This window comes from Gossypium arboreum, chromosome 7 (genome assembly GCF_025698485.1).
Source record: "Gossypium arboreum isolate Shixiya-1 chromosome 7, ASM2569848v2, whole genome shotgun sequence".
Taxonomy (NCBI): domain Eukaryota; kingdom Viridiplantae; phylum Streptophyta; class Magnoliopsida; order Malvales; family Malvaceae; genus Gossypium; species Gossypium arboreum.
Window position 1 is genome coordinate 39,376,783 of NC_069076.1, and position 14,880 is coordinate 39,391,662.

General features: G+C 33.4%; 1 protein-coding gene across 1 annotated transcript; it reads left to right on the forward strand.

Annotated features, from left to right (window-relative positions):
- Positions 1 to 4,966: 4,966 nt before the first annotated feature.
- LOC108464759 (centromere/kinetochore protein zw10 homolog) lies at positions 4,967 to 14,509 on the forward strand. The gene is made up of 14 exons (XM_017765032.2): positions 4,967 to 5,806; positions 5,965 to 6,102; positions 6,329 to 6,502; positions 6,766 to 6,927; positions 9,172 to 9,405; positions 9,480 to 9,629; positions 9,954 to 10,046; positions 10,973 to 11,068; positions 11,878 to 12,006; positions 12,921 to 12,998; positions 13,091 to 13,249; positions 13,333 to 13,486; positions 13,978 to 14,060; positions 14,152 to 14,509. The coding sequence occupies exons 1-14, from the start codon at positions 5,258 to 5,260 to the stop codon at positions 14,236 to 14,238; spliced, it is 2,286 nt and encodes a 761-aa protein (XP_017620521.1). The 5' UTR covers positions 4,967 to 5,257; the 3' UTR covers positions 14,239 to 14,509.
- The last annotated feature ends 371 nt before the right edge of the window (positions 14,510 to 14,880 follow it).

Genomic DNA, 14,880 nt, shown 5'->3' on the forward strand with positions numbered 1-14,880 from the left:
TTTGGCAGTGTTTGCCACTTTGATTAATTTTTTCATTAAGAGCTTTGCCCTCAATAAATTTCAATCTTGTCCATTGTTATGACAAATAGTCTTAAAACAAATAGTCTAAATTACGATTACTTCTTCGGGTTTCCTGTGAAAGATACAGGGCCTGAACAATAGGTATGGTAACACATTAGTAATAGAACCTTGATGAACAACGAGCAATGCCAGGCTAAGCACTAAAAGGGGACCATTCTCGAAAATGACATTTTGCATTCATACAAGTATCATTCATATAAATCTAGTTAGGAGCATTTGATTCATTCTAATCATATTATCTTAATCGCTTAGCATAAAATATAGGCATATGAAATGGATTCTACAGGTCTTGTTCCCTAGAGAGCAGTGTAACAGATCAGTGAAACCCTAAATCTTATACCCCTAAAGTTGCAGTTGGTCGAATTAAAGCTACAATAGCGAATCTTATCTCCCTAAAGTTGCAGGGGAGCAAGATAAAGCTACAAATCCTATACCACTAAAGTTGTAGTGGGTTAGATTGAAGCTACAATAATGAATCTTATCTCCCTAAAGTTGCAGTGGAGCAAGATAAAGCTATAAATCCTATACCCCTAAAGTTGTAGTGGGTCAGATTGAAGCTACGATAGTGAATGTTATCTTCTTAAAGTTGCAATGGAGCAAAATGAAGCTACAAATCCTATACCACTGAAGTTCTAGTGGGTCGGATTGAAGCTACAATAGTGAATCTTATCTCCCTAAAGTTGTAGTGGAGTAAGATGAAGCTACAAATCCTATACCCCTAAATTTGTAGTGGGTCGGATTGAAGTTATGATAATGAATCTTACCTCTCCTGAAGTTGTAGTGGAGCAAGATGAAACTACAAATCCTATACCCTTGAAGTTGCAGTGGGGCTGATTAAAGCTACCATAGCGAATTTTATCTCCCTGAAGTTGCAGTGGAGCAAGATGAGGCTACAAATCCTATATCCTTAAAATTGCAGTGGAATGGATTGAAACTAAAACAACAAATCTTATCTCCTTGAAGTTGTAATAGGGCAAGATAAAACTGTAACACTAAATCCTGCCTTCCTAAAGTTGTAGTGAAGCGGATACAGTGTAGTAGAGTAATGTAGTAGAGTAACCAATGGACTGAAAGAGTGGGCTATTTGAAAAAGATAAGCACCAAAAAAGTTGAGATTTAGTAGGACCGGACAAAATTGGTCCTTTTTTAAGTCTTTGCTCCATTTTTATTACACGACAATGAGCAAAGAAGGGCAGTTGTAGAGGCCCAATTTCATCCAGCCCAAACAGAACCAAAAAATAAATAAAATAAAATAAAAAGTCCATTAATACTAAGTCCATTTACAAGAATATAGACCCCAACCCAAACCTACTAACTTAAACCCAATACACCGGAGCTCGAATATAAAAAACCCAAAAGCCCAATACTACCCAAAACCCAAAAGCCCAAAACCTAAAAATTTTTAGAAACCTAATCCCTCTCGCGTTGTAGCCTCGCCACGTTGGCAAGCGTGCCATCTAACACTCTTCTGCCACCACCATTTTTGACTTCACCCTTTGCCACCACCACTTGCAAAAAAGGAAGAACAGAAAAAAGTAGAAGACAGGGAAACAAAAATAGCGAACAAGCAAAAACAAAGAAAAAAATAATATATTTGTATTTTGATTCGGCTATAAAAGCCAAACAAAAACCCTATGTAATTTTTTACACTGAGAAATTGAATACAAAAAAGAACAGAGTTTTAAAAGGTAGCTTTTTTATTTCTTTTATTCGAAGCAAAAATAAAAAAAGGGAAGAAAACAAAAACAAAAAAAGAAAAGGTTTTTACATATTTATCGGTCATCGTCGCTGCAGTGGTCCTCCTTGATTCGAAAGGTCTTCGAATCCAGTGGGATTCGACGAGGGCTTCATCGGAAAAAGATTGAAACTGAAAGGTTTCATCGTTTTCTTTTTCTTTTTTGAAAGACAGCATTTTAAGGGATTTTGACCCCAGATCCGTGATCTATACGTCAAAGGGTCCAAAAGGGGAATTTTTTTGGGTACTCCAGCCACCGGAGGCGACGGTCTTCACTGCCGATGACCAGTGGCCGTGGTGGAGACCCACTACATTAGGGGCAGACGGAGGGACATTTCAGAGACAAGAGGAAGAAAGAACTTTTTTTTAAATAAAACTAAACTCAAATGATTTTTTATTTTTTATTTATATAAGGGTCTAATACGACATCGTTTTGGGTTTGACTTCCAGACACCCAAAACGACGTCGTTTAAGGGCCGAAGTGAAATCCGTCCCGACCCCTCTTAAGATCCATGTGTTTTTGAAGGGAGGGACTAATTTCCTACTAGGTCTTTCCGCCTTTAAGTGTTTTTCAATATGGTTCTAATTCTATTCTATTTCTTTTTTTAAATTATACCACTTAATTTTTAATCGTTTCATCTTAGTCCCCAGACTATTGACCCTTTGGGGAATGAAATGTGCTGGGTTTGGGTTATTTTCCCTTTTGGTCCCTGCACTTTATTACATTTTTAATCTGAACCTTAATTTATGGTTTTATTTATTTATGCCCTAAAATTTCGTTATGGTTTCAATTTAATCCATTGTTTATTTAATCTCACCCTCTTACTTTCTGTTATTTAATTTCCAACACTTTTAATCTCCTTATTTATATTTCTACCCTTTAATTTGCGTAACTTGCATTTTTATCCTTAAGGTTCATGATCATTTCATTTTAGTTTTTAATTTTTAAATGTTGACGTTGTTGTTAAATGATTATTATTGCTAATTAATGTTTTACGTTTAACATTTTGTCATTGCTAATATTACACAATCATGATCATAGCATTATCATGCTTAACATTTTGTCATTGCTAATACTACACAATCATGATCATAGCATTATCATGCTTTCTCTGATTATTTTACTATTATTACCATTATTAAGTAGTATTATTAATCGACTAAAATTTTTCCCACTACTACTTTTTATTATTATTTTATTATCATTGCTTTTACCCACGTAAGTTATTTTATTTTTGCCACTACCATATTACACAACACGTTTAAATATTCATTCATTTTTATACCAACACTTGAATAAATTAATCACATATTGCATTAAATGTTGTGTTCATTTTTATACGACGTATATTTGATAATTTGAATCAATGCAATGTTCTTTATTTTGAGGATTCGAGAAATTGTGCCCCTAACTTATGGGGTATGATTTTCTTCTTGAATCGAAATAATCGAACATCCCTCTTTTTAAAAAAAATTAATTAAAAATATATAAGATTTTGGAAATAATTAAATGGTGAGTGTTCTTATTTGAGATTTTGTGCCCCAACTTACAAGACATGACTTTTCGTTTTGGTCGACCCTAAATGAAAAAACCTCCTCACTAAAAATTCAATTTAGCTAAAAATTCAATTTAGATAGAGACATTTTCAATACTATCAAATAACATTGCGTGAAAGGATCATGTTTTAAATCCTCTTCAAATTCTCCATTTTTGATGCTAAGACACCAAGTAATCAACTAGGTACCAAATTTGGGCGTTATGAGTGTGCTAATCCTTCCTCATATGTAATCGACTCTAGAACTTATTTCTCAGATTTTGTAGACCGAAAATCATCGTTTTAGTAAAATTAACCTTTTATTAAAATGATTAAATATCGAGGTGATCCAATCATTCCGAATAAAAAGGATTGGTCGCGACTCCATCTTTTTTTTAAAATAAAATATCAATTTCTAAAAAGGGTTTCGACATTATATATATGATGTTTTTTGTTCAAGTTTCATTATCTATCTTATTAATTTATATGAAAATGAAAAACAAAAACATGCATATATCATATAATTTAATTTACAAATAAAATAACTTTTTGGTAATTCTCTAATTGAGTTGTGACATGGTTGATTGGTGACATCGATTTAATAAAAGGCTTTATAAATAGTATAGATAAACAAAAAAATAATAATGAGACGAGATTCACTTACACTGATGTAAAAAATTAATGTAGCTTTAAATTTTAGTGTAACTTTTGTAAATGGTCCGGCTAGTTCGCAACATGCAAACTTACCTTTCTGGACAATCCATCCTAATAGAACAAAAGCTTACGTTGGTTGCTACAAACTTGGTTTACAACAGAGACTTGACAACATAATATTCGATAAGAGAATTTTCATGGAATAAGGGTTGTATTTATAGACACTAAGTGTCCTACCAATCTTAGGATATCCTATTTGACTTAGGAAAAGAGTTATGTGCACGAAAAGTATCCTAGATACATAATATCTTTATTTCCTAATTTTAGTCTGTCTCGACTTTTGACTGGCGAACCCCAGTTTGCAACTCAACTAGCAAACCCCTAGTTCGCAACTCAATTGACAAACCCTAGTATGCCAAATTGACTGGCGAACTTAACTTACAATGAATCTGATGAATTCCCCTTTTTGCATCATTTGACATGCACCAATTCGCCAAAATATTGGTGAAATCCTTGTTGATACTCTTTTGGCAAATACTAGCTCACCAAATCAACCGACAAACCCCTAGTTCGTCGAAACAGGCGAACCCTCTCTTGTGAGGCCAAAACTTTCAAGCCCTATTTCGGGATGTTCTAACTCTCTCCCACTTAAGACATTACTTTTTTAATTTAACTAGAATAATTTCACTTGACTCAAATTTTATTTCACTTGTATCGATTTAAAAATAAAATTAAATTGAATTAAGATGATAAAATAAAAATCATTAACTCGAAAATTTTTTACTCGATTTAAACAAACGCAGATATATTTGCTAGTTAAAAAATTAATATTCTAGATAAATCGAAAATATTAGTGCAATATTTTTAATACCATATATTATTCAACAACCCCTGCAATGGATCAAATCTTCAAATCACAAATCACTTTAATTATAAAATGACAATTTTGATTTAAGATATAAAAAGTAGTACGGATATTGAAACTGTTTGACATCATTAAAATCTCCGAGCCAGTGTAGGAGGACCGGAAGTGGCAGTTGGTAGGCAGTTAGGGAAAAAGGGCTTAGGCCATTGCGTTTGGATTTTAATAACCAAACCGGACAAACGTAGATTAGATTAGACCAAACAAACTTAAGTAAGCGGTATCGGCGTACGTTAGTCTCTTCCAGGCTTAAATAATCTGTTCCCAGGCTAACCCTTGAAACCCTCTCCAGCACCCTACCACAACCGTTATTCCATCAGATCCTCTGACATGGACCCACTCTTTGACCGAATCAACGTCCGCGATCTTCTCTCCGGTCACGACCTCTCGGACCCTTCGACGCCACTATCCGCACCGGATCTCCGCCTCATCATCGGCCGCCTCGAATCCCACTCTCTTCATATCAAATCAAAAGTCCGTTCTTACCTCCTTTCTCACCGCGAAGACTTTGCCTCACTCTTCTCCCAGTGCAACGATGCCGTTTTCAAGACTAACGAAATCTCTGACAACGTCTCCGGTATTCTTTCGTTGATCTCCGACCGCCCCATCGATGTCGAGATCCGTAAGTTGGTTGATGAGATTGGGAGGACAACGAAGGAGGCTAGGGAAAAGAGGGAGATGTTAGGGTTGTTGAAGATAATCGTAGGGATCTGCGAGAGGTTAGAAGGCGCCAGATCAGCTTTTAGTGATGGACGACTCAGATTTGCCGCCGAGGAAGTTAAAGAGTTGAAGAAGGCTTTGAGGATTGGCGATGAAGAAGAAGGAGAGCCTATCGTGTATGGTTTGCTGCGGAAACAGTGGGCGGATTTTTTCGATGAGGTAAGTTTATGTTTGGTTACTGAGAAAGCGGCAAACTAAGAAGAGTGGATAGATGAATTTTTCACGTTTAATGTTTTGGTCTCTCTCTTTAATTCTTTTTTGGTATTATTCATTTTATTGGTGATTTGTTTTTTTAGAGGAATGATTTGGGTTTGTAGATGCAAGACTTGTTTTCCAAGTTCATGGAAAATGCAGTTCGGTTCGAGCAGGATTCTAGAACAATTAGAGTGAAATACAAATTATGTGTTGATAAAATGGATGGGATTGAACTTCATACGGTCATGGAAGCAATGGATGTAAGTTTTTCTATTATGTTCCTTTTGCTTAAAGAATGGACCAACTAAATCTTATATCAGGACAAGTTTTTATTATTTTGTTTCCATGATGGACCTATGATGAACATAGGTAGGTAGCATTGAAAATCGTCTGCTATCAGTTAAGTGTCTAAGGTTTTGGTGGTCAATTAGTCCTGTTACATTGTTGTTAGTATGTCGTGATGATGATATGATAATGTTTTTTTAGGTTGCTGGAATTCTGGATTATTGTCTTGCTAAAGCAGCTGACTTGATAATTAAGCATGCCATCACTCCAGCTGTAAGCTATGGATCACCTGTAATGTTTGCAGAAGATGTAAATCAAGGTTCCGAAGGAATCTCAGAAACAGTACTGAAGATATTACCTTCACAAGATTGCAAGGTGTGTGCTCTCTACTGAGATTCCAAATCCTTGGTTGCTACTTGCCACACTAGGTTTAACTAATTAGGACATAGTTTCAGAAAATAAAGCTGGCTGATATGTTCTTTGGAACATGAAATTGTATTACCAGTTGCTTTCTTTATGTACAACAATTCCTTCTAACATGGATCACATAGATGGTAAGATTCTAGTTCATCAGCGTCAAGCATTTTTCTTGAAAGCAATTCATGGACAGCGTCAAACATATCCTCTGTAATGTTCAGATTGTAGATGTGGATGGAGATGCTATCTATGCAAGAGTTATTCAAGTCATCAAGTTTATTTTCAAGCATATATGCTTTGAGAATGGTTCATGGATTCGTTCTTTTGGAAGGTTAACTTGGCCAAGGATATCAGATATTATCATCTCAAAGTTTCTTTCAAAGGTTTGTTCTTCTAATGGTTGACTTAAAAAAATATGCTTTCTGTTCTACTTTGCTTGCGGAATTCTGAATACCTGTGAATAGATGTCCGTAATTGACTTCTATGATATTCTCGTAGTGAATGAATTGTTGTTTCTTTGACATCTTTTAATTTATGCCTCTTTTTTCGTATTAAGTAGTCATGCAGTGAATCTATACAAGTTGTAAATATGGAACAACCAATAACATATCGTGTATGTTGCATCTAGAGCTTGTATTTTGGTAGTGTTGCAAACAAATTGGTGACATTTTAGTAGGGACAGCTCAGGGTACAAGCTTGTATGACCTTCGATTTAGCTGCTGGATCATCTTTTTAATCTGCCTTTAAGAATTTTGAGCTCGGGTTTGCAGGAATTAGTTTGTGCATTAAAGAGATGAGATGGCTAATATTTAGTATTTAGCATCAAATGGTACTATCAAAGGTTATTATTGATGAAATCATTCACTTCCAGACATCTGAGATAACATATCATGTAGTATTTAGAGCATGAATTTTGGTAGTGCTGCAAACAAATCGGTGACTTTTATTAGGGACTTCAGGTACAAAAGTTGTATGACCTTTGATTTAGCTGCTGACTCATCTTTTAATTCCACCTTTAAGAATTTAGCATGGCTAGTTTTGCAGGCATTATTTTGTACCTTAAAGAGATGAGATGGCTAATATTTTGTATTTAGCATCAAAGGGTACAAACAAAGGTTATCATTGATGAAACCTTACATCTTGGGACATCCGAAATGTCTGTATGATTAGTTCATATATTCATGTCTATATATAAATTTATTTCCTCTTATTTATTCTAGTTTTATGGTGGGTTGTTTTGTTGTTAGTTTTTCTTACTTAGTCATTTAATGACTAACACTAATTAGGATCAGGGTTTATTTGTACTCAAAGGTCAAGGTTTAAACCTTGCTATAGCCCTAGCATAAATTATGATTTATCTGTATAACCTCTCTTTTATTATCTAGTATTTACTTTTACGTGCCTAGGATATGAATAATATTTTCTTTCTTTTGATTTTAAATTAATAATTTGATATTGAATAGATAGTTTTATATTGTTCTAATATTTGAAATTAATAACCTTTACATGTAGGGGTTGTAAACTTTATCTGTTTTCTTTAATCAAATAGTTTTTCAGTTTTTAGATGGAAGTAGAGTACTTTGTCATAATTTGGATAAATCTTATAATTATTTCAGTATTTCTAATAAAAATTAAAATGGCAGTATAGAATAATGAATATAAATCTCCATTTTCTTCAGTTAAAAAGTTTCTCGAATTTACTGCTTATATATATACATATTATAGATTATCTGTTGCCTTTTATTTTCATCATTCTATAGTATTTAATTTTGGCTAATATAGTCAGTTTTACTAATATACTCTGGAGATCGACATTAATTTCTTTAGATCTGTGAAGCTTAATTATTGGTAAAGGTGTATGATTGTAATTATTTTCTGTGGAAACATTGGGCAGTGCATTAATCACCCGAGTGGAGTGATCTAGAATGGCATTATGTTTTACATTCAGACCTTGGGAAGCTCAAATACATTTATTGTTTTACGGGCAGGCTGAGTCCTTGAACCTTTTTAGGGGCATAAAGCAAGCAATAAATAAATAGAAGGCTATTTGTGCTTAATATTCCCTTCGCTATTTTGCACTGCCTTGATTCCAATTATTGTAACATTTGATTTCTTCTGACTTTGTAACCTTTATATATGTGGCTATTTTGTATGACCATGTGAACTTAATAGTCTGTCTTCTAGACTATCTAGTTTGATCTGTCCAGTCTTCACTAAGTCCTAAGAACCTTTGGCTCTAAAGGTATTCTGAATGTTTTGGTAGAATTAAATTGGAAGCAGTTTGAACCAATTTGCAAAATGGTTGACCTTGGCATGATGCTTGAAATTTTCTTTTACAAATTGGTTATTTACCTATTTCCTTCCTTGTGTCTGGAAGTGAAAAACCAGGGTATAGAGTTGATTTAATCTATTTATTGGTTTCCATATTTAAGGTTTGTTCTTTTTTGGTGAATAGTAGAATCAAGACATAATATATGGAACTTGGTACATTGTCAAAAGGACCTATTTGCTTGTTTTGTTTGGTTGGGATTATGGTTTGGTAGTGTCATATATAGGTCTGTAAAGAAGCGACTGGGTGTATTTCCTTTTCTTGCTTTGTAATAATTGACATTAGAATCTTGCTTTAGGTTGTTCCAGAAGATGCTTCCAAACTTGTGGACTTTCAGAAGATAGTCAAGTGTACATCAGAATTTGAGTTCTCTTTAAAGGAAATGATGTTCATATCAGCATCCGATGGCAAAGATTACAGGTTGAGCAGTTTTTCTGAAAATGTTGAGGTTCACTTTGCATTTAGGAAGAAAACAGAAATCTTGGGAAAAGCTAGAAATTCACTCCTTCAATGTGATTTCTCTCTTCCTCAAGTAAGTTTCTAACAATTAAACTTTTGGGCTTCTATTTTTGTTTTATTTATTTTGATTAATAAAATTTTCTCTAGGATTACACTTCCAAAGGCCCTTTACTGAAGAACGATGGAATGGCTATAAATTCTTCCAACCAAGTTGTTGATTTGATTTTTTCATCTGAGAGGTGTGTGGTATCAAAAGCAGCCTCCCAACTGATGGAGCTCGTGCATCAGACACTTCAGGTAAGCCAATAATTTTCCTATTTTCTTCTTGCAATACCATGATCCAATTTCTTACCCATTGCAATTTGATAGTCTGGGTTTCTTTCATGTCAGGAGAAACATAGTTTTCTTACTCATGAAGGATTGCAAAAGATTACTGTTACTGCCAACTCTCTATAGTTTAATCTAGTTTTGTAGTTATATTGTTAAAAAAAAGAGGTATGAATGTTGTCTAAATTTGCTGAAGCTATTTGCAGTTGGTCACCCATGCATTTTCATTTCTATTGCCATGACTTTTGCATGTAAACTTCAGGACATGACTTTATCCATCACAAATCCTTGCAGGATGTTTGCTTGTCATCTGCAAGAGTTGCTTTGGAATTCTATCATGCTGTAAGAGATGCTATACTTCTTTATGAAGCTGTTATTCCTGTCAAGGTTTGTTCATTTGAGATTGTGGTTTGTTCATTTGAGATTGTGAAGTTACTTTGCCTTATCAATTTACTTTATCAAGACACCCTAACATGATTGTTGTGAGCATGTCTGTGTTTATATACATGGTAGTGTTTGATTCCTGGATGTGCACACTGAAAGCCAGTGTATGCCCTATGTGCTAGTCTCGGTCTGTGAGACTTTCACATCCATGAAAGGGTAAAAACATTCTGAGCAACCAGAATTTCTATAATGTACTGATATATGCGCATAAATGTCTATCATGCAAAACACCAGAGGTTTTGAGCCCGAAATCGAATGTGGTGCCCTTTTAATATATGTGCCTTTTGTACACCTTCACTAAAAAGTGTCTTATAACCATTGTATGGGAGTGTGTAATTCCATTCCCTTTATCCTAAATTGAGTTGCCATGTTTTCTCATCCTTAAATCTCTTCAAAATCAAACATCAATATCTGTCAACCATATACCAGCTAGGCTATCTTTGCACATCCTTGATAATTTCCATTATGTTGGTTCCTGAAATCTCTTTCTCAACATTTTCTTTTTATTGATTCTTGTTTCTTTGAACAGGACAAGGTTCTTACTTCTAAACAAACAATAATATTATTAATCTTGAAGCAAAGTATCTATTAGTTTATGAGATTCCTGGTCTTTCTTTTTTACATCCAATGAGTTGGTTGTGCTTTAGGTTAATCATGTGCACATGTGATTTTGACCTTAATTTTACAAACCTTCTCTGGCTCTCAAAGAAATATCATGAAGGTTCTTGTAGCATATTTGATCACCCACTTTCCATCATGTACTTTGATTTGAGTGCTGTAAAAGTTACGTATATTCCATATACATGTTGTTTTGCACGTTTTTGTTTATCATGACTTATATTGGTAACCTTTATTTTTCTTTTGTGAAGTTAGAAAGGCAGCTTGATGGTATCAACCAGGTTGCTATTCTCATGTACAATGATTGTCTTTTTTTATCTCAGGAGATACTTGGGCTTGCATTTGAGGTATGTAGAGATTGTAGACTTAATTATAACATGCTTCAGAAAAAGGAAAGAAACAAAATGAAATGCAGATATATTATACTATTTGGAATATCTATGGATATTTGCAAGTCTGCAACTAGTACTAGGCTAAAACTCAATAAATCCTTATAGTTAATTCAAATATCATATGACTCCTTGTCCTTGTATTGTAATTAGTTGAGCCCGTAAGTTATTGTTCACAATCAATTGAGCCCTTAGTTGGAGGGAAAATTAAAATCGTTAACTCCTTTTCCCATCTGGGATAGAGGCATTAATGATACGGGATAAAAATATACCTTGTGAGATTTTCTTGGTAGGTGTCCACATGAAAAGTATATATGACAAATGTGAAGCATCTCTCAACATGTGCCCTAAAAATGTGACATTGTAATATTTATTCCACATGTTTTCCATCTGGCTATTCTATCCAAATTGGAAGACCATTCAATCCAGGGCTCACTTGTTTTGAAATAAGTGATAAGGGGTTCAATTGATTGCAATAAAAAGATAGGGCCTCGTGTGATAAATTTAATTGAATAAGCTGGCTTATTTTGTAGTTATCCTTTTCCCTTTATTCCAAATAGGGAAATAGATGTTTATGTGTTATTCTTTTAGTGATTATATTTGTTTAATCTGAAGTGGCTTTGTCCCCCATTATTTATTTATTTACTTTTTATACATGTTAACTAATATATTTGAACCTACATTTCAGTATCGCACACTTTGTCCTCCATTATTTATTTATTTACTTTTTATACATGTTAACTAATATATTTGAACCTACATTTCAGTATCGCACAGACTTTCCAGATTCTATTAAAGAACATGCTGTATTTGCTGATATGGCTCCAAGATTTCATCTCATGGCTGAAGAAATACTGCAGAGGCAAATCCGGATTGTTATTTTTAATCTGAGAGAGGTAGGGTGGTTTGAGTTTTGGCTAGAAATTTTGAAGGATGATTACATAAGAAAAACCTATTTTGGTATTGTCTTTCACAGATTTCAAACTAGAGGTGTCTATAGGCCAGGCCTAATTAACTCATTGAAAGCCTAAGTTTGGGTTTGTCCTATCCCTTTATTATATGTTAAAATAAAGTTATTATATTAATATTTTAAATATATTTTTGATGTTTGAATTGAAAATAAATAAAAATTTAGAAATTGAAGCTCAAGTCAGGCCTAAGCTGATTGTGGTCTAGCCAGGGTGCGAATGCGTTGGATAATTCAAGTTCAACCTTTATTAATTTAATGGTTACAATTAAAAAATTTAAGTTTCTAATTAATTACAAAGTTACAAGGTCAGTTTTATCTTAATCTTGTTCAATTAAAATGTAGGTCTCATTTTCTTTGTTTCTTTTTTCACCATTTGCAAATACGGATAAAACTGAGGGAGGCATATGGTCACCACACCAATGCGTGCAGCTCCTGCACATGACTTGCTTTGATTTTTTTTTTTTTTGGTGTCAAAATATGGAAACATCCCTAAAATAAAACACACTTATAAAAATACTTTTCTTGTTCAAACTCATTTTCTTCCCTGTTTTGGCTTCGAACTATTTTGATTTCTCTTAATTTCTTACAGCATTGCAGTGTTAATTTTTGTTAGGTTGTTTGCAAGTCTAAAGTGAAGTTCCCGGAAGGCATACAAATTTGTAAATTTATTGCTTTGCATGTAATAAAGCTGGGAATGGTGAAACAATATCTTTGATCTAAAAGAAGAATAATGGTCAAATTATGGCTCAGATAAATCTGAGGAAGTTTTCATGTGATAATTATCCCAATTTTCATCATCATTTTCCTTAATAACTTTTTGCTAATATTTCTGTCTGTTAGGCCATAGATGGTGCTGACGGATTTCAAAATACCCATCAAATGCAACAATTTGAATCTGCTAAATTCAGCATAGATCAGGTACAGTTATTGTTATACTCCTTGCTGTTGTTATTTTTTTTGGTTGTGCTTTTCTTTTCATCAGATAGTGAAGTTGAATGTTTGATAATCAGGCTGTTTTTATTCTTGAGAAAGTACATATAATATGGGAGCCACTGTTACGGCCTTCGACTTATAAGAGAAGTATGTGCATGGTTTTAGAGTCCGTCTTCTCTAGAATCACTAAAGACATACTTTTGCTTGATGATCTGGCTGCGGAAGAAACATTACAGGTCTGATCAATCACACTTTATCGTAGTCTTCATAGCTTTTACATATTTAAATTAAATATCTTAATCATTAACTTGTCGAACAGCTCCAAAGACTAATCCATATGATGCTGGACAACCTATCTTCTTTATTGAAGTCTCTGATTTCTGCTTTTGACTCTAATGCAAAGTCAGAAGAAGATACCAGCCGTCCTATAGATGATCTTATACCATCTTTACGAAAAATTCGCAAACTAGGAGGTATGTTTCTCTTATCCTTAAAACTCTTGATTAGGGTTTTAAGAAGCTTGAGTTCAACTCAAAATTCATAGTTCGAAGCTTGGCTCAAGTTTGATTTGAGTTTTTACTTTTAAAGCTCTAGATTGATAAAAGTCAAACTGCTTGAGCTCACTGGATTAGGCTTGATTAAGTTCAAATTGAGATTTTTAATACTAGTTAAAAATTAAAGGTCTATTAGGTTTAAGCTACTTAGATCAAGAATTAGGGTTCTTGAATTCAACTAGGTAAAGCTCAAGTTGAATTCTAGTGTTTTTAAACCGAACCCTGGTAATTTGTGAGTACACGTTTCCTGTTTATGCTTGTGTATACTTGAGTATTTATATGTTGCCACATATTGTATGGCCTTGGCTCTTGGGGAAGAGTTGAGTAGAAGTTTATGCTTAAACGTAATTTCTCGTAATTAAATTTCACATTATTATTTATTTTTATTTATTCGTTTTGGGGTATTGCAGAATTGTTAGATATGCCTTTAAAATCAATCACCTCAGCGTGGGAAAGTGGAGAACTTATGAGCTGTGGTTTTACAATACTAGAGGTATTGATTTAACAATCTGTTGTTTAAGGTATGGTTTATTGAGGAGTGTATTTGTAACCTACCGTTTTTTTTTTTTAAACATTTATGGCAGTTGAAAGACTTCATCAGAGCAATATTCGCAGACTCAACTTTGAGAAAAGAATGCATATGGCGTATAGAAAATGTGAGTTTGTATTAGGAGTTTTACAGTCTCCTTGGACTTTCGTGATCCCCACTCTACTAATATTAAAAAAAAAGAAGTTTTTTTTATGTATAACTACCCTAAGTTAAGGTTTTTAAAAAGGAAAAAAAGAAAGTAATAATTTTGTTTGCCTTGCAATTTTTTTTTTTGGCCATTCCTTGCAATTTAATTAGATTCTAACTTTTTTTTTCTTTTCTGTATTGTATTGTAAATCATGATTGGTAACTTTATGATATCTCCTACGAGTCATACTTTTAGTCTAGAACAACGGAGTATGGTGTAGTGTTCCGTGGTAGGTATTATTATATCTATACTTAGTACTTATAATTTAATTGGTATTACAAGTCAATTAGACATCAATTCAATTGAAAAATTATTAAAATATTTTTTATAAAGTTTTATAATGAGGATATTTTTATATTTTTATATTATATAAATCAATAAAAATAATCATAATAAAATTTGAATTTGTTACCCAACTTTTAAACATTTAATTTTGTTAGTTTTAATCAAAGCATCATTGGGGTTTTATATGAACTCTTATTAGGTAAATTTTCACATAATTTTGTTTTTTATATTATGAGTGTGTCATAATGATAGTTGATCCGGTTAGCCAAAATTCTGAAGAAAAAAAAAAAG

What these genes read in the sequence shown, in the direction of transcription:
- LOC108464759 (XM_017765032.2), top strand. Translation starts at nt 5,258, where the DNA reads ATGGACCCACTCTTTGACCGAATCAACGTCCGCGATCTTCTCTCCGGT. An exon ending in TACTTGGGCTTGCATTTGAG is followed by an intron (nt 11,069 to 11,877) that starts GTATGTAGAGAT and finishes CCTACATTTCAG; the next exon opens with TATCGCACAGACTTTCCAGA. An exon ending in CTGCGGAAGAAACATTACAG is followed by an intron (nt 13,250 to 13,332) that starts GTCTGATCAATC and finishes CTTGTCGAACAG; the next exon opens with CTCCAAAGACTAATCCATAT.